This window comes from Desmodus rotundus, chromosome 7 (genome assembly GCF_022682495.2).
Source record: "Desmodus rotundus isolate HL8 chromosome 7, HLdesRot8A.1, whole genome shotgun sequence".
NCBI classification, from domain to species: domain Eukaryota; kingdom Metazoa; phylum Chordata; class Mammalia; order Chiroptera; family Phyllostomidae; genus Desmodus; species Desmodus rotundus.
The window spans coordinates 4,200,501-4,226,729 of NC_071393.1; the positions used below are offsets into that span (position 1 = coordinate 4,200,501).

Below are 26,229 nucleotides of genomic sequence, written 5' to 3' on the forward strand. Positions count from 1 at the left end.
GCAGTGGACTGTAATTGTTGAACGCTCTGTTTCTCTGTCCCGTTCTGTCAGTTTTTGCTTAATATATTTTGGGGTTCTGTTTGGTGTGTATGGGGTTCTGCTTATATTTGTATCTTCTTGGTGCATCGACCCTTTTATCAGTATATAATGTCCTTGTCTACTGTAATAGGTTTTCACTTCAGGTCTATTTTGTCTGATATTAGTATAGTCACCCCACCTCTAGTTACTGTTTGAGTGGAATATCTTTTTCTGTCCTTTACTTTCAGCCTATTTGTCTTTTTTTTTTTAAAGATTTTATTTATTTATTTTTAGAGAGGGGGGGGAAGGGAGGTAGAAAGAGAGGGAGAGAAACATCAATGTGTGGTTGCCTCTCATGTGGCCCCCAATGGGGACCTGGCCCGCAACCCAGGCATGTGCCCTGACTGGGAATTGAACCAGCAACCCTTTGGTTCGCATCCCTTGTTCAGTCCACTGAGCCACAGCAGCCAGGGCCTATTTGTGTCTTTTAGTCTAAAGTGAGTTTCTTGTAGATAGCATATAGTTAGATCATTCTTTTTGATCGACTCTGCCTTTTCTCTGCCAATCTCTGTCTTTTCCATTTATTTAATTGTGGATAAGAAAGGACTTATTCTCCTTTGCTATATTTTCTATATGTCTTACACCTTTTTCGTTCCTCAGTTCTGGCATTAATGCTCTTTTGGTGTTAGGCATATGTTTTCTAGTATACCATTTGAATTTCCTGTTGTTTCTTTTGACTGTATGCTTTTGAGATATTTTCTTGGTGGCTCCTCTTCCTCCAGTGATTCTTAGGCAGGTGTTCCAACCCTTCAGAGTCACCAGTCTAAAGGGTTTTGGTGCCGAATCTTTTTGCAAAGACGAAACTATCACAGTGTGAACACTACTCCCTCCTGTTTCAGTCGGAGTCTGAGATCAGACTCTCACGCTGTGTATTTTCTAAGAGCGTAGCGCACGTGTGTGTGGTGCCCGTCGGGGAGAGGGTGAGCTGGACACGGACATGGCCTCCCGGAGAGGAGAGCCAGAGGGGGCCCCTGTGGCGGGCAGTGTGCGGGGTGTGCACGGTGGCGCGGTGTTTCTTTTTCAGCTCATCCTTGGAATCCCAGAACAGGCCTTGAGTCTTCTCCACATGGCCATCGAGCCCATCCTGGCCGACGGAGCTGTCCTGGATAAAGGCCGGGCCATGTTCTTGGTGGCCAAGTGCCAGGTGGCTTCAGCGGCTTCCTATGAGCCACCAAAGAAAGCTGAAGGTAGGAAACCATAGAAAGATCGCTAAGCAACCCTATTGCAGAGAGCTTCTAAAATGGAGGACCCAGAAGAAGAACAACTGGGGGCAGTGTTTAAGTTCTTAGTGCTCACAATTGTATGTTAACGTTTCATGGAGGATTTAAAGTGCTTTCGTGTGCGTGTTTGTCATGGAAGCTGAAGGCAAACGAATGTTTATTCACCCCAGAGAATCAGGCACCGGGCTGGAAGCCAACACTAAAGACCTTCTGTCTTACTCTAGTGTCTTTTTCCCCCGGACAGAGCTGGGGCTAAAAGTGCCTGGGCAGCACAGGGAAGGTCGTCAGTAGTACTGCGCCCGCTCTGTGTGGTGCCAGGTGGGTGCTGGAAGGATCGGGGGGCACTCCGTGAGGTACATGACTGTGTAATCACTACACTGTGCACCCGAAACCAATACGGAAAACACTGAACGTAAATCCTAGTTGAAAGATTAAAAAATAAATTTTAAAACCTGTTCAAGAGCTAATAAACACAAAATGTAAGTTAAAGTTATAAGAAAGTGTCTGGTACATGTTAACTCCGTAAAAGTAGATGTTAAGTGTTGGAAACGATATGCGAAGTGTTGAGTTAGCATGTGCGATATTCCCCCCTTTCCGTCAGCTCTGGAGGCCGCCATTGAGAACCTCAGTGAAGCCAAGAACTATTTTGCGAAGGTTGACTGCAAAGAGCGAATCAGAGACGTCGTGTACTTCCAGGCCAGACTCTACCACGCCCTGGGGAAGACCCAGGAGAGGAACCGATGTGCCATGCTCTTCCGGCAGCTGCATCAGGAGCTGCCCTCCCTCGGGGTGCCCTTGATAAACCACCTCTAGCGAGAGTGTCCCTGCTGGGCCGCGTATGAGATTTTGGACTTGTTTACATTCCCTCCCTCCACATAAATGCTCTTTTTGATGTCTGTTTAGTCAATAAACTGCATTCGGACTCGTTTGTCTGATTTTGCTGCTAAAATACACGTATTTGTTCTCCCTTTTCCTTCTGATAGCAAAGACACCAACTTTTTGTTAATAACCAGCTCTTAGGGTGTTAAAGATTGTGTTCGTTCTGAAGAAAATTGCCCATATCTTATTAGAAACTGCACACTCCCCACCATTATGCAAATCCGTTTACCCCTGTGCTCAGGCAGGACCCCTTCCGGGTGTCGGTGGATCTCGCCAGCGGGTCAGCGCAGGTGTTTCTGTGGCTTGAACTTCCTTCTGAAGCTGCCTTGCTTTGTAGGGCTGCAGGGTGCTGGTAGTGGCCCGCGCCTGCTCGTGAATACACATTGGCCCCTGACTGGAGCTAGAAAGGAAATGATGTGTTTACGGTTTTTGGACCAATGACAAGCATAGTTCATTCACTTTCCGGGTGTTGGCTTTCTTATATCTTCTGCATGGGTATATGTTTTTCTGTAACTCTGTACATAAGGGATGATGATAACTTAAGTGTCGGACGGAATTCATCATGAATAAGGAGACTGTAAATTAAGGAAGCCTCTGAGGCTCGGAGGTGCGTAGTTGCCACCCCTCCAGCACACAGTGCGACCCCACAGTTCATCAGCGGCCGGTGGTTGCTTTGTCTGTTCCTGGACGTGTTCCCCTTGAGTGTTCCCAGAAAAAGCCCAGGGTTTCAACAGCAACAAGACACCAACCAAAGTTCGCAGCTTCTGTCATTGGTGCGCTCTCTGTTAAATTTAAACCTGATGGGAAATAATTTATCTCCAAAGCTCTGTGAAGCCACGTAAAACAACTCCCACTCATTAGCATGTGTGTGCTGGCCAGAGACAGCTGCTCTGGAAACAGGAAATGTCAACGCAGAGATAGAGACGCCAGTGTGTGTTGATGGTACAAATTTTCCCTTAAATTTATTTAAAAGGTTATGTACATAGAGGGTAAAAATTAAATACTCTTTTTAAAAATATTTACTTTTAGAGGGAGGGGAAGGGAGGGAGCAAGAGGGAGAGAAACATTGATTCCACAATGCAACCCAGGCATCTGCCCTGATCAGGAATTGAACCGGTGACCTTTCACTTTACAGGATGACGCCCAACCCACTGAGCCACACCAATCAGGGCAAAAATTAGGTATTCTTAAGGGCTGTATAGTAAAAAGTAATTCTCCCCCCCAGGAAGTTACTGTAACTATATGTGTCTTTTTATTCTTCTAAATACATTCATTGGATGTCATTTTTAGTCAATATGTTTTAACTAAGATCCTCCCAATCTAAGAAGGGATATCAGTCACTCTGCCTCAGTGTAAGAAGTTTCAAGAGACGGGGCAAGGTTGTTTCGCTAACCCCTCAGGTATCAACATTAAAAACCAAATGTTACAAAACTTGACCAAGCCTGGCTACATAATTTGGGGGGCCCAGCGCAAAGTAAAAATCAAGGCCTGTAGTACGCAGAGCCCTAAACCAGATAGGGGGCCCTTCCGTGGCCGCACACCTGTGGAGCCAGCTCACGCGTTCACCCTGACTGCTGGATCCAATGCTAGTGTAAAGACGCCATGGCTCCCTGTCACCTGCGACTTAGAGCTGTTGTCTTGGCCCACCTCCTCCAGGGAGGAGTCCTGGGTTAAGTGGGAAGTTGGAAACATCAGTGATCCCCAAACAGACCTGTCTGGGTTCCAGCTAACTGGCTTCTTCCTGGTGGAGCATTTGGTGGGAGGAGGCAGAGTCAGACTGGGATAGTGGGGAGTATAAAAACCGGTGATTTGGCCAAATGGGGTGAGGATCTGGTGAGGAGGGAATTGCAGCTACAGAGCCAGTGGGCATTCAGGTCTACAACAGAAATCTTAGGATGTATCCTCAGAGGGGAAGAGAAGGGGGCTCGGCACGGCAGGAATTCTACCCAGCAGGCTTGGTGTTGAGCCTTTGCAGCCCTGGGGCGGGTGGGAGCAAATAGCTGAACACTGACAGTGCCCTATTGTAAGGTATGTAAGTTAACATATTTAACCTTCACTATAATCCTGATTGAGGTAAGCAATCGTATTGACCCCATTAAACAGGTGTAGAGACCTCCCTCAAGCTCACACAGCTCGTAGGTAATAGAGCTGGGAACCCAACCTACTGGGAGCATAACCCTGCAGGGGCCTGTCCCAGAGCTTTGAAAAGTGCTACGCTGATGTTGTGAATAATCTGTTTCAGTGTGTTGAACACATAATAGATAATACCAGTTGTCATTTCTTTAGCGCCCAGTGTAGGCCAGACATCGTGCTACAGGCACCATCTGTCATGTGAAGCCAAATACCATTTTACAAGCGACAGCCCGGGCCCCAGAGAGCTGGCCTGCCTCCGCTCCCTCTCCAGGGAGAATCAGTCAGGAGCCAGTGAGGATTCAGGGCCTGTGTGACAGGCCCCTCCACCTCCGCTCTTCTTTCACCTCTGTGCTCCCCTGCATGTGTTGAACATTTCTACTGGTTCAGGGTGTCTTCAGTTTTGTCCTGATGCTTTGGGTGGTTATGCTGATTTTGTTCCTCCTCACAGTACGTCTAAGACAAACGAAGAACTTCATCCATGCCCCTGCTGCTTTCCCCTTTCCTACTGTTGTTTCTGTTTGGGGCAGACAAACATGTTAACTCCACTGCCTATTGAATGCAAACTTCTCAGGGTCTTTTGTTTTCTTTCTTTCTTTCTTGTCAGCATTTTCCTACTGTCTGGTTGGCTGGGAAAGAATTCAGTGAATAATGGCATGATTAATCCGATGTCTGTACCCGGAAGTTCAAGGTATGGGAGGTGGAACCTTCTAATGAACAACCTGAGCAGAACACAGAACCGTTCAGGACGGAGACGATGAAGCTTTGGCAGGGGCTTAGGATGCTGTCCTCATAGGTAAGATCATTTTAAAGTCTCGCTTTTCTTAAAAATTTTATTGACTGATTTGGAGAGTGAGAGAACCATCAATTTGTTGTTCTACTTATCTATACACTCATTGGTTGATTTCTTATTTTTGCCCTGACCAAGGATTGAACCCACAATCTTGGTGTATTGGGATGATGCTCTAACCAACTGAGCTACCCAGCCAGGGCTGAACACGTTTTCTTAAAGAGAAGATTCAGATGCTTTGTTGACAGGTTTTCTTGGCAGTCCCTGTTGTCAAGACAACAAGATCTGTTTGCCTAGAAATAGGTTTTTCTGGTGTTCTTGGAGGAGGAAACTCAGAAAGCAAGGCCAATTCTTGTTTTTCATGTCGCTGAGAACAAAATGGTTTGAGTGGAGTGATTTCTATCACAAGAGGGGCTGGACGTCAATGAAGGCCCATCGTGAAGTCCTCTGCTTTGTTTTAATTCACCTTAATAAGAAAGGCAATGATTGATGGCGTTTTTAGCTCTGTGCCAAGTACAATAATAGTTAACACCTTTGAGCACTTATATGCCAGGCACTGAGCTATTATTATCTCAACACACATAAACAATGGTATTGAAACCCCAAGACCAGCCTGAGAGGTGGGTTTATTATCCCTGTTTGACAGCTGATGAAACCAAAGTTCTTGTCCAAGGCCACAGAGCTGAGAACTCTCAAAGCTGGGATTTGAACTAGGTCTCCCTGATTCCACAGTCACTGCTTTCAACCACAGAGCTGAAGGTAAACAAATGAATCAGCTGTAGTACCTCTCTATACTCCAGGAATTTATAGCTCCCTTGGCAAGTCAGAACGCATGCGTGAAAAGAATAAGGAAGACAGGGTGGCAGAGCGTCAAAGAAATAGTAGGGACAGTCCTTGCTATAGATCAGAGAGGAAACAAGGAGGCCCTGGGTCACAGCATTTCAGGAAATGCTTCCAGAAAGAAGTGGATCTGGGGCTAGCGATTAGATCTGAACGGACTCTTTCTCACAAAATTGGCTTTTAACTTCACACAGCTGTGTGTACACCGATCTAAATTTCTGACTGTTAGCTAGAGTTCTAAGAAAACACAGGCAATTCAGTATCATGATGTGAACGTATAGAATTGTGTATCTTAACATGTAACAGGAGAAGACATCAACCAGTATCTATTTTGGCTTCTGAAGAAAAGCAGTGCTTGCCAAACTCTTGTCTGCTGGCCAAATCTGGCATGTCACCTGTTTTTATAAGGCCTGTTAGCTCAGAATGGTTTATACATCTTAACTGGTTGAAGAAACATGAAAACAATAACATTCTGTGATTTGAAAATTATGTGCATATCAACTTTCGGTGTTGTAAATAAAGTTTTATTGGGACACAGCCACGTCCACGCATTTACTTTTGGCTGTGGCTGCACGGTCGTTGCCAACCAACACTGGATGGTCTGCAAAAGCCTGAAATATTGGCTCTCTGGCCCTTTGCAGAAAAAGTTTGCTGACCCTGTCACAAAACCGTTCAGGCATGTTCTCTATCAATCCGAATACCTTTTGAGGGGGAAGAAAATAGAAAAACACAGCACCATTAGAAAAATCCACCCTTCAGAATTGACAGTTAACATCTGACCATCAGCTTCAAATCCATTTATAAGTAAAAGGCATGCAAGCTGATGACGTTCGTCAACTGACTAGAACACGCTTCACTGATCCAGCGCCCCGGTGGCTCCCAGGTCTCTACCGTTCGGGGCAAGGCAAGTCGGGAGCGCTGGTGGTCGCGCCGCGGCGCTCTGGGCGGTGCGAGAGCGCCCCAGCCGCCTGGAAGCACCGGGGGCGCTGAACAGCAGCGGGCTGGAGAGCCACTCGGCCGACAAGAGGACTTGGAACCTTTCATTAATCTGGCTCTTGACTCCCTTCTCAGTTCTTGATTGACCTTTTGGCTGCTTGGCAGACTCCGTGAGCCACCCGGGAACTCTTGGTTCCAGGCGGGCAGGCCTGGCAGCCTTCGAGGGCTTCTCTCCTCTCCCCCCGCGGCGCTGATACCCGGCTGGGGCACTAAACACGCACGTAAGGCTCCAGCCGAGTAGGGCGCCGAGAAGGTAGCTTGTTTGCCAAGCCTATGATGTTTTCCACGCAAAGCATCTGAGTAGTTTTCGGGAAAAGCCAGACTTCACTGGGCATCGTTGAGTTTGGTACATCCGTGCAGAATTGGGGTGGGGAAGGTACCCGGTCCCTCAGCATTGAGGGCGGGCCCTGGGCAGTGGCCAGGGGGGGTGCGGACCGGGGCTCCCCCGAATGGGTGTCCCGTAGCCTCGGGGAACTTCCCGGGACTCAGCCGCCGCCCTCCCCTCCCCTTTCCCCTGTTTGGCTGAACAAAGCCAAGCCAGCCCGCCGAAGGGTGCCGCGGCCGCCGCGGGGAGAACCCGGGCAGGTGCGCGCGGTGGGCGGGGGCGAAGTTGCCGCGCAGCCCCGGCGCCCGTGCCCCAGGCGGCGCTCTCCGCTCCCCGCTCCCCGCAGGTCCGCGGCCTCCTCCCACCCCCCCCGGCCGGGCCGCACCCCCTGCGCCGCCTCCCCCCTTTCTTCTCCTTTCTCTCCGCCTCGCCGTTACTTTCGCCTCCGCGGGCTCCCGCCTCCCCGCCCTCCCCGGCGCCCGGCCAAGCGGCGGGGACGCGCCGAGCGACGCGCGGCGGACGCGGGCGGGGCCGGCTGTGCGCCCGGGTTTCAGCGGCCGCGGCCAATCCCTGCGCAGCCCGCGGCGGCGTCGCGCCCGAGCCGGGACCCGGGCGGCACCTCCGGCCCCCGCCCCCCGCGCGCCCGCCGGGGCCGAGCGGAGCGGAGCCGAGCCGGGGGCACAGAGCGCGGGAGGCGGCGGCGCGGAGCCCAGGTGAGCTGGCGGGAGCCGGGTCGCGGGCTGGGGACGCAGCCACTGCACCCCCGGCGCCTTCCGCCTCTCCCGGAGGGGGAACCACTGCCGCGTTTGCAGACAAAGCCCTGAGGCCGGTCTGGGCTCCCTCCCCAAGGGGACCCCACGTGCGCCGCCCCGCGCCCCGCCACGTGGGGGCGAGGTCCCTGGCGCCCCTTCCTCCGCATCCTCTTGAGTGCCGGGGCCTGGGGTGGCCTCTCGGCGGGACCGCGCCCGGCCCCGGGTGGCAGGGGCGGTCCCGGAGTTTGGAACCGAGGTCACCAGGGGCCGGGGCAGCCCAGGATTTGGGAGGCGGCCTAGGCCCACCCCCCCTCGCGTGTGACAGGTGGGGGGAGCTGGAGCGTACAGGGGAGGAGAGGGCCCACGGACTTGGAGCACCCCACCCCCGCAGCCCGCTGGTCTTGGGGGCAAACCCAGGCCCTGGGAGGTTGGACACCAGGCGGCAGGACCCTAGGCCAGCCCCTGTGGGGCCGGGGACCGTTGCCTCTCCTCAGTCGGCCACTGGCCTCCGCCGCCCCCAGACCCCTAGTCTCTCCGCCAGAACCTCACAGGCTCGGTCCTCCTGACCTAAATTCACCCCGGGGCTGCAGCAGGCTCGCTGTGCCTGCAGAGAGGTGCCTTTGGGACGCGGGGATGCTGGGCCCGGCCCCACTCAGCATCGGGTCTTGGTGCCTGGGGTGCCTCCCGCTCCCGCCTTGAGCTTTTTCTGGCACCCCACCCCCTGCACTCACTGCCCAGTTTGGGAAGTAGGGTGTTTTCACAGCTCCGCCAGCCATCCTGGCGGCTCTCTGGGCGCCGAAGACGGTGCACCTCAGCCCCTCCGAACCCTTCCCCCCAGAAGGTTGGGGCAGGGGGATGGCGTTGGGGGGGGGCCGGAAACTCAGTGCAGGAGGGGGGCGTGCTGGTCTCGGGGTGGGACGTGCAGGGGCCACCTGCTTAGAGGCAACTTTTGCCTTCCTCAGCCCTGTAGTCCCCTCCGCCCCAGGGACGGAAACTTCACGTGCCCTGGAGCTGTGCAGTCGTTTACTGCGCCCCTCTCCTGGCTCTTTGTCCCCATAGGCATCCTTGTTCCTGGGGGGAGGCAGGGGCCGCAGGAAGAGGAGGGCTTCGGGGGAGTGAGACCCCTCCTCCCACGAAAACACGCAGTCGAAGAACAAGCGATGCATACACATGCTATGCAAATGTAGCTTCTTGGTGAGCCTGGACCCTCCCTTTAGATTGCTGCTCCCAAACCCTTCCTAGGTAGGAAGCAGCCATTTGTAGTGAGAGTTTTTGTTTTTTTAAAACAAAACCCACTATGCTGTGGGTTGCATGCATTATCCCATTTAATGCCTGAGCATAGCCTACGAGGCTGTGATGTTTATCCCCATTCTCCGGAGGAGGAGATCGAGGCTTGAAATAATCCTGCAGTGTTGCTAGAAGTTGGCTCCATTTATGGATGGGCTCAGAGAGGTGAAATAACTTGCCCAGGGTCACACAGCCAACCCAGGTGTGTCAGGTCCTCGAGCCTTTGCACATTGCCACTTGTTCCAGAGCAGGGACCCGTGCAGTCCCCCCAACCCCCAGCCGCAGCCTCTTGAGTCCAGATTTGTTTACTAAACCTGGAGCACACAGATGCAAGCAGACGTGGGTGATGCCCGTCAGCTGAGGCTTGTCTTTGCTCTGGGGTTGTTGATGGTCTGGTAGCCAAATATATTTACTGATAACTATGCAGTAGCTCTCATCAGGGGCGGCCCCACCTCCTGGGGAGGGTTTGGAAAAGTGTGGGGGCGACTCTGGTTGTCAGAATGATGCTGAGTTCTCCTGGCTTTGGGTGGGCAGGAGCCAGGGATGCCAGATGTCCTGCAAGCAGGCCAGGGCTTCGGCAGACGTGGTGAAGGCCTGCCCGGCCCTCGATGCCAGGAGTGGCCTTGCTGAGACACACCAGGAGAAATAAGTGCTGTGGGAATGAAGGGAGCAGAGAGCAAGGGGGCTCCCTGAAGGAGGTGTTATTTGTGCTGAGCCTGGAAGGGTGGGTTAAAAAGTGGAGTTTGGATGGGAGGAGGAGGGGAGGGAGATAGGACGGGTGACCTGGCAGGGGAAACTTCCTGCAGTCTTGTGGAGAACTTCAGTCCAGTTCCAAGATGGGCTGGTGGGGGGGAGGCCTCTCTCCCAGGAGGAAGGATTGGGCCAGGTGGGGTAGGTCAAGCCTTATTTTCAAGGCATTTGGGCTCAAATTTTGTCTATGTATTTATTTTTAGAGAGAAGGGAAGGGAGGGAGAAAGAGAGGGAGAGAAACATCAATTGGTTGTCTCATGCACACCCTGACTGGGGACCAAACCCACAACCCAGGCATGTGCCCTGACCAGGAATCGAACTGGCCACCTTTCGCTTTGTGGGGCACTGGGCAGCCCACTGAGCCACACCAGCTCAGATTTTAATGCAGACCACAGAGTCTCCCTTATTCTGCCATGAATTCATTTGATGGAAGGGCTCAGACAAGGGCAGTAACATGTTCAGGGTCACTGGGACCGTCTCCCTGGCACGCCACCTTCTTGTGGCTGCGGTAGCAGATGGTTCCCATTTCCTTTCCCTATCCTAGAGGTTTGGGGCAAATGCTATTTAAGATTTTCCTTTGGGTCAGAGGGCCTTCCTTGTATTGCCGTTTTTCACAGATGTTTTGCTTTCCTAATAGCTCCTCTCTCTGGACTGGGCTGGAGAGCCTGGTTCCACGTTGCTGGCGCTTCTGTGAAAATTCCCTGTGGAGTGGAGTTTTCTCCTTTCGGGCTGTGCGGTGTACCCTACTGACCTGTTAGCGACATGGGACCTTTTGTGTCTGGCTTCTCTGTGTGTTTTGCTTATCCATTCATCTGTTGCTGGACACTTTGGTTGTTTCTACCATAAGGGCTTCTTAAGGCCTCTTTATTCCTTTGCTTCTGCAGCCCCACAATTAATAAACCTCTGGGCATAAGTCATTATTTAAAAAATTTACTGATGTGAGAGAGAGGGGGGATTTGTTGTTCTGCGAATTTATGGGTTTCAGCGGTGGATCCCTGTGTGTGTCCTGACAGGGGACCAAACCTGCAACTTGGATAGATCAGAATGATGCTCTCACCGCCGGAGCCACCTGGCCAGGGCAGGACATTGTTTTGCCACTCCGTTTGCAGGGCGAGGGTGATGGAAGAAAAGATTCTCTGAAATCAGCTGGGACCAGCTTCCTGGAGTGAGGTTTTCAGGACCACCTACTCCTCCCCAGGAATCCTCATGTCCTTTGCAGCCCACTGTCCCCCGGGGCAATGCCCAGGGGTTCCGCAAGTGTCGTTTTCGGGGAGTTTTGATTTCATTTAGGTCCATGCTTTCCAGTCACCATGATTTGTTAATTGTTAGGTCCCTGTGTGATTTCACGGGTGTATATTTTGTAACACTTTTCCAGGTGTATTTTCAATACACGAAGTAAAGGAAGTTTCACGAGGTAGATCATGCCTTCTTCACCCTGTGGCCAGGTGTGGAGTCACCTCAGTCTCTCCCGATGCCCACTCAAGTGACTGAGCTTCCTGAAAAAACGAGCTGGCAGGAAGCCCAGAAAAGGCCAGCCCCTCCCATTTGACAGGTGGGGTCTTTTCAGAGCCTGGACTGTGAGCTGGGCACGTTCATACAGAAGACCCACTCTGCAGCCACCCACATGGGGGCCTCGGTGGCTCCATTTTATGGATGAGAAAATCAAGGCCCAGGGCCCCTTGGATCTGTGTAGTTTCTTGACAGGCTCTCGAGTGTCCCCTAGCTGCCTCCCTTTTCTCAGAGTGGATGCCACCACCTCCAGGAGGTTGTGCGTGGAAATAATTTCTGAATGGTTTTGCTCTCTGAAAAAACAAGAGTTTGAATGAGTATTTTTTCCGTCTTCCCTGATTGGATGCCTTCTTCAACAAAACGGGAGGGGGCGGAGTGTGAGAGGAGGAAGGAGGCCAATGCGGTGAGACTTGGGAGGGAAGACCCACCCCCTGCTCCAGCATTCCCTGCTGGGTGATGTTAGTGACCAAAATGGGGAAGGAATGATTTTAGCCAATGTTTTTGGTTTCAACTGTGTCTGTAGTATTGCTGCTGATTTTTTTTCAATTATGGAACATTTTAAGCGTAGAGAAAAGCCTCAGTTTTGTGTTGTGGGCTGGCTCGTGTGGTTGGAATGCTGGAAGGAGGCCTGGGAGGTGGTGGGAAGTGGGTAGGGCAGGTCACTGGCTCTCAGCCCCGGTGAGCTCTCCCCAAACCCATACTTTTGGGGGCTGGTGGCAGGCTCTGCCCTGGGAACTGAGGAATTCGGGGGCTTGGTGCCTGTCCCCAAGGAGCTCCCAGGTGAGCAGTCTGTGAATTGTTGGGGAGTGCTTTGGAAAAGATAAGCGATTCCCTTTTGAAAAGGAGAGAAAGAAAAATCCAAGAGCCTGTGGTGCCCCCACCCCCACCCCACCCTGAAACTATTTTTATGTTGTCTCTCTGTCTTCTGTTGGTTTCTGTAAATAGTTCAGAGATGGCAGTGGGAGAGAGAGAAATGCTAATCACAACTTGGAGAGTAGAGAGAGGGATGCCGCCCCGCTCCTCCCTGCCCAAGGAAGTGGGAGGCGTGAGCACTGGGAGGCTGAGGTCTTTGTGGCTGGGACACAAGGTAGGAAGTGAGTGGGAGGGGGGCCCTGCGGGATACCCTCCGCAGAAGGAGTTTAAGGGGGGAACCAGAGGTTTGAGTTGGGGGGCAGGGTGTAGGGGAAAGGGCACCTCCCTTAGGCCTTCCTAAAGGTACGCTGGGATTTATGCCTTCAGTGCCTCTAGTGGGGAGAGATTTCATTGAATATCATTGCAGACAATTCTCCCACACTCTGGGTCCAGGTGTGGGGGACAGGGCTGGACCCGGACCCCCCAGCTGCTCCTAGTCCTCTTTGCCCTGGGCTGGGGTTGCTTTGTGCTGGAGGCTGGGAAGGGAGGGAGAGAGAGCGCTAGATCGAGCATCACCCCCAAAGGCAGGGCACAGGGAGGGAGGAGGGCTGCGGGCGTGCAAGGCGAGGGTGCATGTGGACTCCTGTGGTTTCCAAGTCGGCCCCCTCTGTCTCTGATTTGCTAAGCAGGAGAGTGTTGGAGTCAAAGTCTCTTTTCATTACAAGTTGCAATTCCAGTTGTTTCTCTGCCTTTTCCTTCCATTCGGTGAAAGGTTGGGAGGGGTTCAGTGGATGAAGAGGAAGGAAATAAGGTTGTTCCGACCTCCCTTTCCAAATTCCCCCCATCCCCATAGTCACACTTCCTCCAATTTCAAGGTCGCAGGTGTACATCTGTCCCTAGATACCCGGCTGTGTGTGGGGGCCCCTCTTCATGGGGCTTCATCGTTGGCTGAGTAGTGGCCACCTGGCAACTCTTCACACCACTGAGCTTGTTGCTCCGTAAGCATCCAGGGCTGCTGGGGGCATGGGCTGCGGGGATCGGGTCACCAGGTCCTTGTCCCGGCCTAGCCCTGACTGCTCAGCCACCTTGGGGAGGTCGCCCCACCTCCCTGGGCCTCAAGACTGCCCTGGTGCACTGGTCGTGAAGGCTGGGAGAGCTGGCAGGTTCTCCTCGCACGAGTGAGCCGGGGTGCGAAATGATGTTCTCATCATATTACTGTTTAATTTTGTGAGAAGGTGATGCATGTGGATAACAGTTAGAGTGGGGTTAGCGATACAACGCTTTTAATATAAATCAAAACCAATCGAGGGGCTTGAACTTGACAGCCACCGAAGAGCTTTCTTGGCTACAGCTTCCGTTTGGGGAGCGTTTGCTGGGTGCAGGTCCCCAAGGTGATGCGGGTAAGGAAAGGGGATGTGCGCCTGGTCACCAGGTTCTACCTCTCTGGGAGCCTTTCATTTCACATCCGCGCACTCCCAGAGCACCGTGCGATTGTGAGCAAGTCACTCAGACTCACTGTGCCTCAGTTTCCTCACCAGTGAAATAAACATGGCAAGAGCACCTGACTCCAAGTTGCGATGACAGAGCATTTAGTGTAGTGCCTGGCACTTGGCACGCACTATACAGAGGGCTGGCCATCGCTGTTACTGCATCCACGGCTACCAGGCTGCTGCTTCTGTGATGCGATTCTCGGGCTGAAAGTGCTAGTTAGGCCCTGAAATGCCACGGTTGCGGGTTTGATCCCCAGTCAGGGCACATACAGGAATCAATCAGTGAGTGCATCAATGAGCGGAACAACGAATCTGTGTTTCTCTTTCTTTCTCTCCCTCTCTCTCTAAAATCAAAAGATAAAAAATGGAAAAAAGTGCTGTTTTCTTTCCTTTACTCTGTCCTGTTCATCCATCCTTCCCCATCCTTGATTTTTTTTTTCTTTAAGGTTAAAAGGAGAGAGAGACAGATTGACTGACTGACTGACTTTGGAACTCTGGTTTCTGCCAGACTGTCAAGGTGAAGGCTGCCTGGGTTGCCAGGGACTTGCACCTGCCTGGCGGTTTGGCCTGGTTGGGAGTCGTAAGGTGCAGGAAGCTGATTGATCATCTGGCAGGGAGCTTAGTGAAGAAGCTTTTCTGTCAGTCTGCCCTGTGTCTCCTATCAGGATGCTTGGCTGTAAGTGACAGAAAACCAATGGCAAACAAACTTGAGCAAAAATGGGGATTTATTGATTCATATAGTTAAACACTCCTGGGATATATGGGCTTCAGGCATGGGTGGATCCAGGTGCCCAAACAGTGTCTCCAGTCTCAGTTCTCCATCTGTCTCCTCTCTTCCTTCTCTGTCAGCTTCATTCTAAGGCAGAGTTCTCTCCAGCCCCTGATACCTCTACAGTATGTCCTCGTTGCACTAAGTTCCACAGAAAGAGACAGTCTTTCTTCTTAATACTAATACAAAAGTCATAAAATAAGACTTGGTAGACTGACTTGGGTCACAGCTACTCTTGAATCAATCACTTCACCTGCGCAGTTGATGCCCAGGTGACAAGGCCTAGGTCACCCTGAGCTGGTGGTGCAGACAGCCCCACGGAGTCACCTTTCACGCGGCAGGATTTTGTAAATCAGGCCGCTGTTATCAGACCACAGGAGCACGGAGTCCAGGCCAGCTAAGGAAAGCTTCTGACTTTCTGAATGGCCTTGGGATGGAGGAAGCAAACAGTGACCTCCAGCCAATATTTACTGAGTGCTAGTAATACTCTAGAAAGTTCTGTCCTGGAGTTCAGCAATAAAGAAGAAAGGCAAAGCTACAGCTCCCTTAAGTGAAGTCACTTCCAAGTGTCCGTGCCCAAACCCTGTGCACCTCTTCCTGAGCACCGGGAGACACTGTGCCTTGGCTTGGTCCCCTCTTGCCCAGGTCATGGCCTCAGGAAGGCCGAAGACTGGGCTCTATGCTCCCCTTTATTAGAGACGTCGGCCCGCCCTGAACTTTATTCCAGACATAACATGTGGACACGGCAAGCATGCACCAGTCATTCTTAGTCCCTTCCTGAAAAACTCAGACCAGTTTTAGTTCTTCCTGGTACCGCTGCGTGACTTTGGGCAAATGATTAAACCTGCTGGGCCACCTTCTTCTCACGGGGGAGACGAAATGGTTGGAGTGGGGGACTGGTGATACCTAGTGCGTCTCAGAGCAGGGCCAATGGGAGTGGGGATAGGTCACCACGTGTGGCAGAGGGGAGGGCATGCGACACTGCGCTCAGCCTGTCCTAGTTTGGGGGTGGCAGGGGGATGTGGTGAGGATGGGCCTGCTGGCCCAGAGCCGCCAAAGTACCCAGTTCTTCAACAATCTCTGAAGTTCTGATTTTTATCTGAACTCTCCTGGCTTTGAAATGTTGGCATCTTATTCAAAGAGTTAAAAAAAAATTTTTTTAATGTATTGATTTTTCAGAGAGAGAGAGAAACATCACTTTGTTGTTTCGCTTACTTACGCACTCACTGGTTGTGTGTCGTACGTATCCTGACCTGGGACCAAACCTGGCATATCGGGGCTGTGCTCTAACCGAATAAGCTAGCTGGCCAGGGCAAAACAGTTTTAAATAGTGCAGGCCAAGCAAAATACATTGGTGGCCGAATGTCCTCTGAGTCACCATTTGCCATCATTTTGTTCTAGGGACTATGGTGGGGATGGGGTCTGAGCACCTGAAAGCTGGAACTGTTCTTCCTGCCACCTGGCGGGTGGGAGGGGTGCTTTGTCTCTGGGGAGACGGTCAGTTTCAGCTCCTCTAAACCAAAGAGCATTCAAGGATGGACAGTTGTAAGAGTTGGTGTCACTGAATCTGATAAGAGCACTCGGTTGGACCAAGGCCCTGAGTTTGAAATATTCTAGCTGGTGTCAGGCCTCAGCTCTGCAGCTGGGATAGCTGAGCCTCCCAGGCCACCCCCCTTAAGCCCTGGGCAGCGCTGCTGAGTGGGGGCCTCAGGGACAGTGAGAATCTCCTCTGGTTGGGTGGGGAGCTGTGTTCGTGTGCTAGGGCTGCCATGTCAAAGGACCACAGACTGGGTGGCTTTCACACCAGACACGGATTGGCTGTCAGTCCTGGAGGCCAGACGTCTAATACCAAGGTGTTGGCAGGGTTGGTTCCTTCTGAGGCCACGAGGGGGACTCTGTTCCGTGTCTCTCTCCCGGCGTCTGGGGGCGTGCCAGCCACCTTGGGTGTTCCTTGGCTTGTAGGTTCTGCTACCACATTCTCGTGGCGTTCTCCCTGCGTGGAGGCCTCCATGTCCAAATCTTTCCTTTCTGTAAGGACACCAGCCCCATGGGGTTAGGACCCACTCCGATGGCCTCCGTCCGCCTTGATTCACTCTGTAAGGGCCCTTTCTCCAAGTTGGCCACGTTCTGAGGTCCTGGGATTGGGACTCTTAACACTTCTTTTTGGGGGGGGCACAATTGTCATAACAGGCACCGAGTGGGCTCCCTGTGGCTTTGCCCTGGATGCGTCTACAGAAGCTCCTGTGCTCTGCACCCCACCCCCTCCCCACCAACCTCACTCACACTCGGCCCCAGGGACTGACTTTCTGTTCCCTCCACTTGCCACCGGCCCTTCTCAGACGCTGTTCCTTCCCCCAGACCAAGTTCCTGCCCCCTCAGCACCTACTCACCTTGGAGGTTCTCAGCCTACGTATAATTTCCCCACCCAACACGACACCCTCCTTGACCCCCTTTGCCCATTCAGACCATTCCCATCCTGTCTTCTCTCAGACTTCCTGTTTTTTTCCTCCATTGTGTGCTTATAGAGTCATTTGTGTGCCTACTTTTAAGAAAACATGTCTGTTTTATATATCCAGCGCATAGTAGGTCCTCAATAATTACTTATTGAAAAAACACATCAGTGAGTGACTTTCCTTCAGGGCCTCCCTGGTCCTCAGTTTCCTCACGTGAGAGAGGATGTGTTGGCCATGCCTGTCGCCCCGGGGAGCCCATCGCCCCCCAGCCTCGGCAGGATCCTTGCAGCTATTTTGGGCTCCTTTGTTGGGCCTCTGCCTTTGGTGAGCACCCCCAGGAAATAGGAATGTGTTTCCGACAGGCCTTTGCCACTTGGCTTCTGGCAGAGGAAGGAACACTTCCATTCATTCTGGCCCCAAGCCCGGGTCCATCTGCTCCAGGAAGGGTCTGGTCTGGTCGCTCAGTTGCGCTGCCCTGTGAGAGGGGAAGGGAACTTGGTGCTGCTGGCCAAGGGCTCTGGGGGAGGCCTTCAGGGTGGGGAAGGACCCAGCATTCGGGCAGGAGGCTCAGGGGAGAGAGCTTTTGGCATCTTGTCCAACCCAAGCATCTTTGCAGGAAGGTCCCGTTACTCTGGGGCCCTGAAATGCCACGCTCAGCCATCCCTCCCTCGCAGGGGCCAGTGTGGGCTGGAGGACCCTGGCCTCACAGTTAGCCACGCTTGGCGTGTGATGAGCGCCCAGCCGGGTGTCAGCTGTTACTGTTATTAATACGAACAGTCGTCTTTTTGTACAACATTTTTCTCTTGTGGAGAGTTGATAGGTTTCATTAGATCCTTACAGGACCTGTGTCATTTACAGGGTCTGCAGCCCCACAAGATCTTTATCGTCAGGCTGAATGGCCAGGCCCTTGCCTGCCAGGCCTCTTTGCAGACCAATGGCCTCCAAGTGGCCTCGAGGCCCTGAGGTCTGAACTCCCTTTGCTGAGACCAGGGCACACCTGCCCCTGTAGCACAGAGCGCCCACCACAGTCCCAGCCAGGGTACATCTCCACTCCTCCTTCCTCCGGACCTCAAGAGCCAAGGCCAGGCCAGACGCCAGCGTGCCAAGGAGACTGATTAAAAGCGGCTTTGCTGGGAGCGGATGGGTCGGTGTCCTTGGCCTGGACTGAAGATCGATAAGCAATTGTTTTTCTGTTGGCGAGAAAAAAAACCCTCCATTAACTTTCCCAGGTGCTGCCAGGCACCTTTTCTTTTCAGGAACACTGCAGCCCCATCAGGTGGCTCCGGGAGGGAGGGCAGGCCCCCGAAGCCGCTACCCTGCTGTGGGGTGGGCAGGCCCATGTAGCGGGGCCCTGGAAGCTGTCCAAGAGCAGGCTGGCTCTCTTGGACAGCAGAACCTCATAGGAACATTCTGGAACACAGCCTGGCAGGTAGTGGGCATTTAATAGGCGCTTGGGGAAAGAGGAGCCTTTGAGCACTCACCTGTGCACCAGGCAGGATGTGGAGTGCGTAGTCCATTTAACTAACAGCCCTGTGCCTGTTGGGTGGGTGCCCATTTCATAGGGAAGAACGCTGAGGCTGAGAGAGGCTGCGTCCCTGGCAAGTCCAAGCAGGCGAACTTCAGGGGCCCTGCTTTTCCCCTCCTGGGACACCTGGACTATAAAAGGGACATGTAGAGAGACAGCAGTTGGGGCCACAGAGCATGTCGAACTTGGGTGGTGGTTTCTCACTGACGAGGAAGCCAGGGCAGGAGGGACTGATAGAGGAACAGGAGATGGGCCAGCTGCGCCCTCCCCTCCTCCCCCCACGGGTAGCGCACTAGGCCTTGTCATCCTAAGTCCTATTGTGGCTATAGTTACCTTCTTTCTTTTAAGAAGGTTGCCTCTCTCACGCCCCCTGCATTGGGGACCCAGCCTGCAACCCAGGCATGTGCCCTGACCAGGAATCGAACTGGCTACCTTTCAGTTCGCAGGCCTGCCCCCAATCCACTGAACCACACCAGCCAGGGTGAATTTTTACCTTTATAGTAAAGGTACAGTGAAACATCAGTCCCTCCCACCTAGATTCCCCAGTTCTGCCAACCGGTAGTTTTCTCTTGAGGCCACGGTTACCATTTTCTCGTGTACCTTTCCCGAAACACGCCACACATATGCAGTCATGTCTACACATGAGGCCTTTCCCCGAGGCCGACAGCAGCATGCTAATGTTTTGGTTTTTTCCGTGTAACAGTGTGTCTTGGAGCTAATTCATGTTAGAATGTTAGAGTTACCTCTTTTAAACTAAATGCATGGTTTTCTCCTGGGGTGCGTGTACCTCGTTTTATTTACCCAGTCGCCTATGGATGGTCCTTTCAAACCACACTACAAAAATAACCTTGTGTGTACAATATTTTTTAAAAGATTCTATTTATGTATTTTTAGAGAGAGGGAAAAGGAAGGAGAAAATGAGGCAGAGAAACACTTGTTGGTTGCCTCTTGTATGTGCCCCGACTGGGGAGTGAACCCACAACCCAGGCATGTGCCCTGACCAGGAATCGAACCGGCGACCTTTTGGTTTGTAGGATGATGCCCAACCAATTGAGCCACACTGACCAGGGCATCTTGTACATGCGTTATTTTTTAAATGTGTGAGGTTGTCTGTAGGATGAATACTTAGGTGCTGAATTGCTAAGTCAAAGGCATGTGTGTTTGGGATTTTGCCAAATTTTGGTGAATTTCCCTTTGTAAGGATGGTACCAATTCATACTTCCTGGAGCCACACCAAAATAGTGTTGTATTTACATTTGTTGTCTTTGCCTATATGATAGTTGAGGGGGAAAAAGGTTTTCATTGTAGTTTTACTCTTATTTTCTTACTTTTGGTAAAATATACATCACACAACACTTACCCTTTTTAGGTGTATGATTCAGTGGCTTTTGTTAAATTCACAGTGTTGTGCGACCATCTCCCCTTCTTCCAGAACTTTCTTATCATCTCAGACAGAAACTCTGCCCCCCCTTAAACAGTGACCCCTTGGTCCCCTCTCCACCAGCCTCTGGTGACCTCCATTCTACTCTCTGTCTCTGAATGTGCCTGCTCCGGTCTCTACTGTACTGAGGTTGTGCAGTACTTGTCTTTGACATCTGGCTTGTTTCGCTCCGCACGTCCTTAAGGTTCATCCAGCCTGTAGCACATGGCAGAACCTCCTTCCTTTTTATGGCTGAATAATCCAGCCTGTGGACGGACCGCATTCTGTGTATCCATCATCAGTGGACGGGCCCTTGGGTCGTTGCCACCTTTTGGCTGCTGTGAACGATGCTGCTGTGAATGTGGGAGTAGACGTGCCTGAGCCCCAGCTGCCACTTCTTTTCCGTGTGTGCACTTCGGAGAAGGCTCGCCGGGTCATGTGGTAATTCCACGTTCCGCTTTGTGTGGTCTTGCCACACCATTTCGTGGTCGTTGGAATCTGCGGCCCACCTCGTGTCCTGTGATTGGGCTCTGCTGTCCCTGTACCACGAACACTGTTCATACATCGTGCCCGTGTCCAGGCTGGGACACCTGTGGCTATTTTCTCGGTGCCTTTCCACTGGCCTTTCCTCGCTCCATGAGAGCAGGGACCCCGTCGGCCCGCACCACTGTCGGGTTGCCTGATGTAGAAGTGGTTCCTGAAATACTTCCAGCAGGACTGTCCCAGGGAGGCAGGGGGCATCTTTCTGCCCCTCATCCGGTTCCTCCAGGGAGCTCTGGTTTTCCACTCCCATCGGCACCTTCCTCTCTGTCCCCTCACTGCCACCCAGTGTCACCAAGAGACCATTTATACCGAAAACCACTCTCAGCCCCTTTGTGACGTGATTAGCGCAAAGCTGCCACTGTGCACAGCTGTTGAGTCCTCCCTGAATTCCAGTAGCATCTGTGACATTTGTCCAGCAGAATTTGTCCAAACACACGAACCAAAGGTTTACACTCTATCTCAGAGACGGAAGGAATCGACAGACTAAGGGAGCGTGTCAGTCTTTTTAAAAATCAACCATTAAAAAATGGTCATACACAATTCAGTGGCGCCCAGTCCACTCACAGTCCATCTAGTTCCAGGACATTTTCATCCCCAAAGAAAACCCTGGCCCCATTCGCTGTTGCTCCTCGTCTGCCCAACTCCTCCCCCACCCTAGGCTGCCGCTGATGTACTTTCTGTCTCTGTGCATTTGCCTGTTGGAAGGATTCTGTATGAACAGAATCATACGGACCTGACCTTCGGGTCTGGCTTCCCTCACCGAGCGTGATGTGTTTGACGTATACCTGACTAGCAGCTCGCGTCAGTGCCTCACTCCTCCTCAGGCCCAAATCGTACTCCCTCGAGTGGACCCGCCACGCCGCGCTTGCCCACGGATGGACACGGAGGCTATTTCCCCGTTGGGCTGTTGTGAGTCATGCTGTTTGGGTACAGACCTAGGAGCAGCCTTGCTTGGTCATAGGGTAATTCTCTATTTAATTTTTGGAGGAACCACCAAGCTGTTCGATATCAGGCCTCGTGTTTGCCTTGTCTCTGGCAGGCACCAGCCGCACTAGGAAAACACTAGGTAGCGCATCTACCAAGCCCGGCTCCCCAGGTATCACAGACCGTCCTGGCTCCCGCCGTCCGGGTGCCTGTCCTTGGTGTGATGTGACCCCCTGACCCCCACCTCTCAGCTGAGGATCACTGGCTGGGAGACCCAAATGCTGTGCAGGTGGGCTGTGCTTTCAGAGACCTTGGACAAATCCCTCCAGCCTCAGTTTCCCCACTTACACTACAGGGCTCTCATAGCAAACCAACAATTTAGGACTCCTGGGAGATTATGCTGATGTGAAGGTGTTTTGTAAACTGGAAGGTGCCGACTGAATTGTTGCCATGGCAAAGCGATGCAGTGCAGAGGTCGCCAGGCGGGAGTGTCCTTTGGACCTGCCCAGCATTCAAAAATATTTGAGATAATAGCTGATTAAAAAATAATCTTGAGATCCCATCTAACATTCTGGGTTTAGGGCTTCTTTTGGGGGGTGGGGAAAGGGTGGGAGCGGGGAGGACCAGGCGGTAGCGGCCCAGATCCTGGCTTAGCAAGAGTTGTTCTGAGCTGGAAATAGCAGCCCCCTCTGTAGGGGGCATGTGTGCTCTGTGTTGGGGTTTACTCATACGTAGTTCCTTGTGGAATTGAGTTTTGGTTTCTTGTTATATGTGTGAGGAGAGACTTTTAAAAGAAGGAAATGTGGAATATTAGTTTCTGTATAGGTCAGAGGTCAGGTTTTGCCAAATTTGGGGGGATGGATGTCAACCCAGGGAGGAAAGAGGCATCAGCAGCGGGCGGGGCCGCTGACCCTTCCTCTCTCTGCAGGCGGCGCCCTGGTGGATGGGAGTGCCCCGGCAAAGCCGTGTCACATGAGGTCCGTGCGCACACCATGTCATCATGTGTCTCTAGCCAGCCCTGCAGCGACCCGGCCGCCCCCCAGAATGACCTGTGCGGCGTGGGCGGCAGCAGCAGCCAAGGCCAGAAGCCCTGCGAGGCCCTGCGGGGCCTCTCGTCCCTGAGCATCCGCCTGGGCATGGAGTCCTTCATCGTGGTCACCGAGTGCGAGCCGAGCTGCGCCACGGACCAGGGCCTGGACCAGGAAGCGCCCCTGGACGCCGATGGCGGAGAAGTCCCCCTCGACCCTGAGTCCCAGGCCCGGCCCCACCTCTCTGGTTGCAAGCTGTCGCTGCAGGAACGGTTCCAGCTGGACGTGAACGGCCGTTGCGTCCCGCCAGCCCAGCCCTCCTCGCCTGTGAGCTCCCCACAGTCCTCGCCACGGCTGCCCCGGCGGCCAACGGTGGAGTCGCACCACGTCTCCATCATTGGTATGCAGGTGCGTGAGCGGCCACGGCCGAGCCAGGGTTTCCACGTTAGATAGGCTCCCCCAGAATGTTCCTGGCAGCCGATTTGGGATGTGACCCCAGGAAACCCAGGTGGGGAGGGCGGAGAGGGACGGGAAATCCACAGAGGATGCCGTGGAGCCGGTGACCTCTAGGCACGGGGGGCTCTCTGTCTGGGGAACACGGGAGACAGGGAGAACATAGTCTCAGAGTTACCCCACACGAGGGATGGGAGCTGGGCCTTTCACACCAACTCCACACATTCGAGGGGTGAGGGCTGCTGTGTGTGGGTGACCTGCCCTCAGTGTGGGCAGAACAGCTCGGGGCCAGAGAGAGCCTCCAGCAAAGAGATCACGTGCTGGTGGTTGGAAATTGTGTTGTGCGCTCAGAAATGGGGGTGGCAGGTCGCCGAGAGACCTCAGGGCCTTACAGCATGGCCCCCTTTGCTGGGTGTTCGCACTAGGCACCATGCTCAGCACCCTGTGTGTGCCCATTTCTGACTCAATCCTTACGCTAAACTTCTGGGAGGCAGGTCAGACCTACCCCAGGTTCACAGGGTGCTGGGTGATCTGTCCCCCTTTCTCCTGCATCACCTCCTGATTCGCAGACCTCCGTCCATATGCACTTCCTGAGATTCTTCAAATATGCAGGCTCATACCTTTGCTCTTCCCTCTGCTTGGACGCTCTCCCACCTTTGCAAGGTTACATCCTTCTGATGTCTGACTCTCAACCTAAATGTCACCTCCTCCGAAAGGCCTCCAGGACTCCCTCCCTAAGCAGCTGTCAGCCCCCAGGCCCTCTGTCCTGTTGCCCCAAGGACGTTGCGTCACAGTGCTCACTACCATGTGGTTGTCTTGTGTGTTCGTTTAGTTGCTTAGTGCCTGTCTCCCCCCAGCTAGAGTGTCGGCTCTGCAGGGCGCGGTCCAGTTCACCTTTGTGTCCCCTGGGCCTTGCACCAGGCCTGGCATGTAGTAGGAGCTCGACAGTATTTGTTGAAGGAATGAATACATTTAATGGGGAGAAGCTTGGAAGTCAGGAATGGCTTTTTAAAGGGGCTGATATTTAACTACATGTTGAGGGCCAGGTGGAACTTCCACAGTTGAGATGGGCACACACAGGAAGGGTCACTGCAGAGGGAGGGTAGAGCATGTGCAAAGGCCCAGAGGTGGCCCCGGCTGGTGTGGCACAGTGGATTGAGTGCTATCCTGCGAGCCAAAGGGTCACCAGTTCAATTCCCAGTCAGGGCACAGGCCTGGGTTGCCGGCCAGGTCCCCAGTAGGGGTCGCACAAGAGGCAACCACACATCGGTGTTTATGTCCCTCTCTTTCTCCCTTCTTTCCCCTCTCCCAATCAATCAATCAATCAATAAATAAATAAATAAAAATAAATAATAAAAAATAAATAAATAATAAATAAATAATAAAAATAAATAAATAATAAAAAATAAATAAATAATAAATAAATAAATAAATAAATAAATAAATAAATAAAAAATAAATTTAAAAAAAAAAATCTTTACGAAAAAAAGGCCCAGAGATGGAAGGCATGAGGTGGGGGGAAGGGTAGTCGGGTTCAGTTAGCTAGAGTATGGGGCCTTTAACAGGGGTCACTGCCTAACAACCCATGAGCCAGAACGCAGCCACATGACCACCCCTGGCTATAAGAGAGGCTGGGAAATGACATTGGCCAGCTCAGGCTGTTGCCACCCTGACTTCCATTTATAAGGAAGAAATGGACGACTGGTATTTGGTGGGCAGCAGGGCAGCTCTGCCAAGGCCAGAGCTGTAGAGGGCTTCTGAGGCCAGGCGGTGGAGTCAGGACCTGACCCTGGAAGCCCCAGTGAGCCGGGACTTCCATGGACAGAGCAGACCTTTGGAAGATGGATTCAGCAGCGTGTGAGGGTTGGATTAGGAAGCGGTGAGACCCCTTGGGATAGTACCTGCTCTGCCTGTCTCATCCCTCCAGGACTCAGAATGAAAGTAACGCTGGAGAGAAACACCGCAAACAACCGGAAACGTCTACCAGTGAGGGGAGGGCTCTGTGAGCCATGGGGTGCGGCAGGGCCGCAGGCCAAAGCTGCAGGTCACGTGTGTGCTGTGACGTGCGACTCTCCAGTGAGAGGAAGTTGAGAAATGATTTAGTGTGGCACCACTTCCTCCTCCTCGACCCCATCCTATGTATGTGGGCCTTTAATAGAAAAAGGCCTGGGACTTTATACACCAGGCTGACATCAAGATTGAGGGGAGGGTTAACTTGTGGAGGTGAACATTCAAGGGAAATGCTGGGCGTATCTGTAGCCCGTGAAGTACTGTTTTCTACCGTGTTTCTTTTCCCAGGTTTTCTTCTTGTACCGTCTGACAATCCCCCCGACTGTACTGAGGTGTAATTAAAGTACAGTAAAACCACACGTATTTCAAGGGCGTGATAGGCTCAGGTTTGGTGTAGCTGCACATCTGTAAAGCCGTCACCCCGGTCAAGATCACAGACTTTTCCAGCACACCCAGCAACGCATCCCTCCCCCGCTCCCTTCCCCATGTAACCGCCCACCTGATTTTACTCATTCCAGATTACTTTGCAAGTTCTAGGACTTTATATAGGTGGAGTCATCGAGCATGCGCTCTTTTATAGCGTAGCTTCTTTCACAGCATAATGATGTAGAGGCTTGTCCATGCTGCTGCCGACTCCAGTAGTTCCTTCCTCTTTATTGCTAAGTACAGAGAATTCCATCATTAAAAACATTAGCCCTGGCCAGCGTGGCTCCGTTGGAGCGTCGTCCCGTACACCAAAAGGCTGCGGCTTTGATTCTTGGTCAGGGCACATATTGGAGGCAATATGTGGTTGACATTTGTCTCTCACATCAGTGTTTCTCTCCCTCTCTTCCCCTCTCTCTAAAGTCAATAAGCATGTCCTCAGGTGAGGATTAAAAAAAAAGTTCCAGCCCTGGCTGGTGTGGCTCAGTGGATTGTGTGCTGGCCTGTGAACCAAAGGGTCACCTTTGGATTCCCAGTCAGGGCACAGGCCTGGGTGGTGGGCCACGTCCCCAGTAGGGGGTGTGCGAGAGGCAACCACACACTGATGTTCCTCTCCCTCTCTCCTTCCCTTCCCTTCTCTCTAAAAATAAATAAATAAAATAGTTTAAAAGACTCCATTGTTCTGATGTGCCCCAGCTTGTTTATCCATTTACCTGTTGATGGACTTTTGGGTTGTTTCCAGTTTTTGACTTTTACACATAAAGCTGTTAAGGGCATTTGTAC

At 52.5% G+C, this 26,229-nt stretch overlaps 2 protein-coding genes across 6 annotated transcripts in view; both read left to right on the forward strand.

The window, feature by feature from the left end:
- Positions 1 to 2,220, forward strand: part of ANAPC5 (anaphase promoting complex subunit 5) — a 30,542-nt gene extending 28,322 nt beyond the window's left edge. Inside the window, exons 16-17 of one of the 2 annotated variants that reach the window (XR_006656419.2) lie at positions 1,103 to 1,265; positions 1,900 to 2,036. Coding sequence is in view for 1 of the 2 variants with exons in the window: in XM_024566975.3 (XP_024422743.2) it covers positions 1,103 to 1,265; positions 1,900 to 2,111 (375 nt within the window). In the remaining variant the exon portion in view is untranslated. Of the gene's footprint in view, positions 1 to 1,102; positions 1,266 to 1,899 lie in introns of both variants that reach the window. The other variant, XM_024566975.3, reaches the window with a different exon arrangement.
- Positions 2,221 to 7,800: 5,580 nt separating this feature from the next.
- CAMKK2 (calcium/calmodulin dependent protein kinase kinase 2) overlaps positions 7,801 to 26,229 on the forward strand; it is a 44,071-nt gene continuing 25,642 nt past the window's right edge. For 3 of the 4 annotated variants that reach the window (XM_053927652.1, XM_053927651.1, XM_053927653.1), the window contains exons 1-2: positions 7,841 to 7,971; positions 22,461 to 22,968. In XM_053927652.1, coding sequence (XP_053783627.1) covers positions 22,525 to 22,968 — 444 coding nt within the window. In that variant the 5' untranslated portion in view covers positions 7,841 to 7,971; positions 22,461 to 22,524. Of the gene's footprint in view, positions 7,972 to 22,460; positions 22,969 to 26,229 lie in introns of all 4 variants that reach the window. The other variant, XM_053927654.2, reaches the window with a different exon arrangement.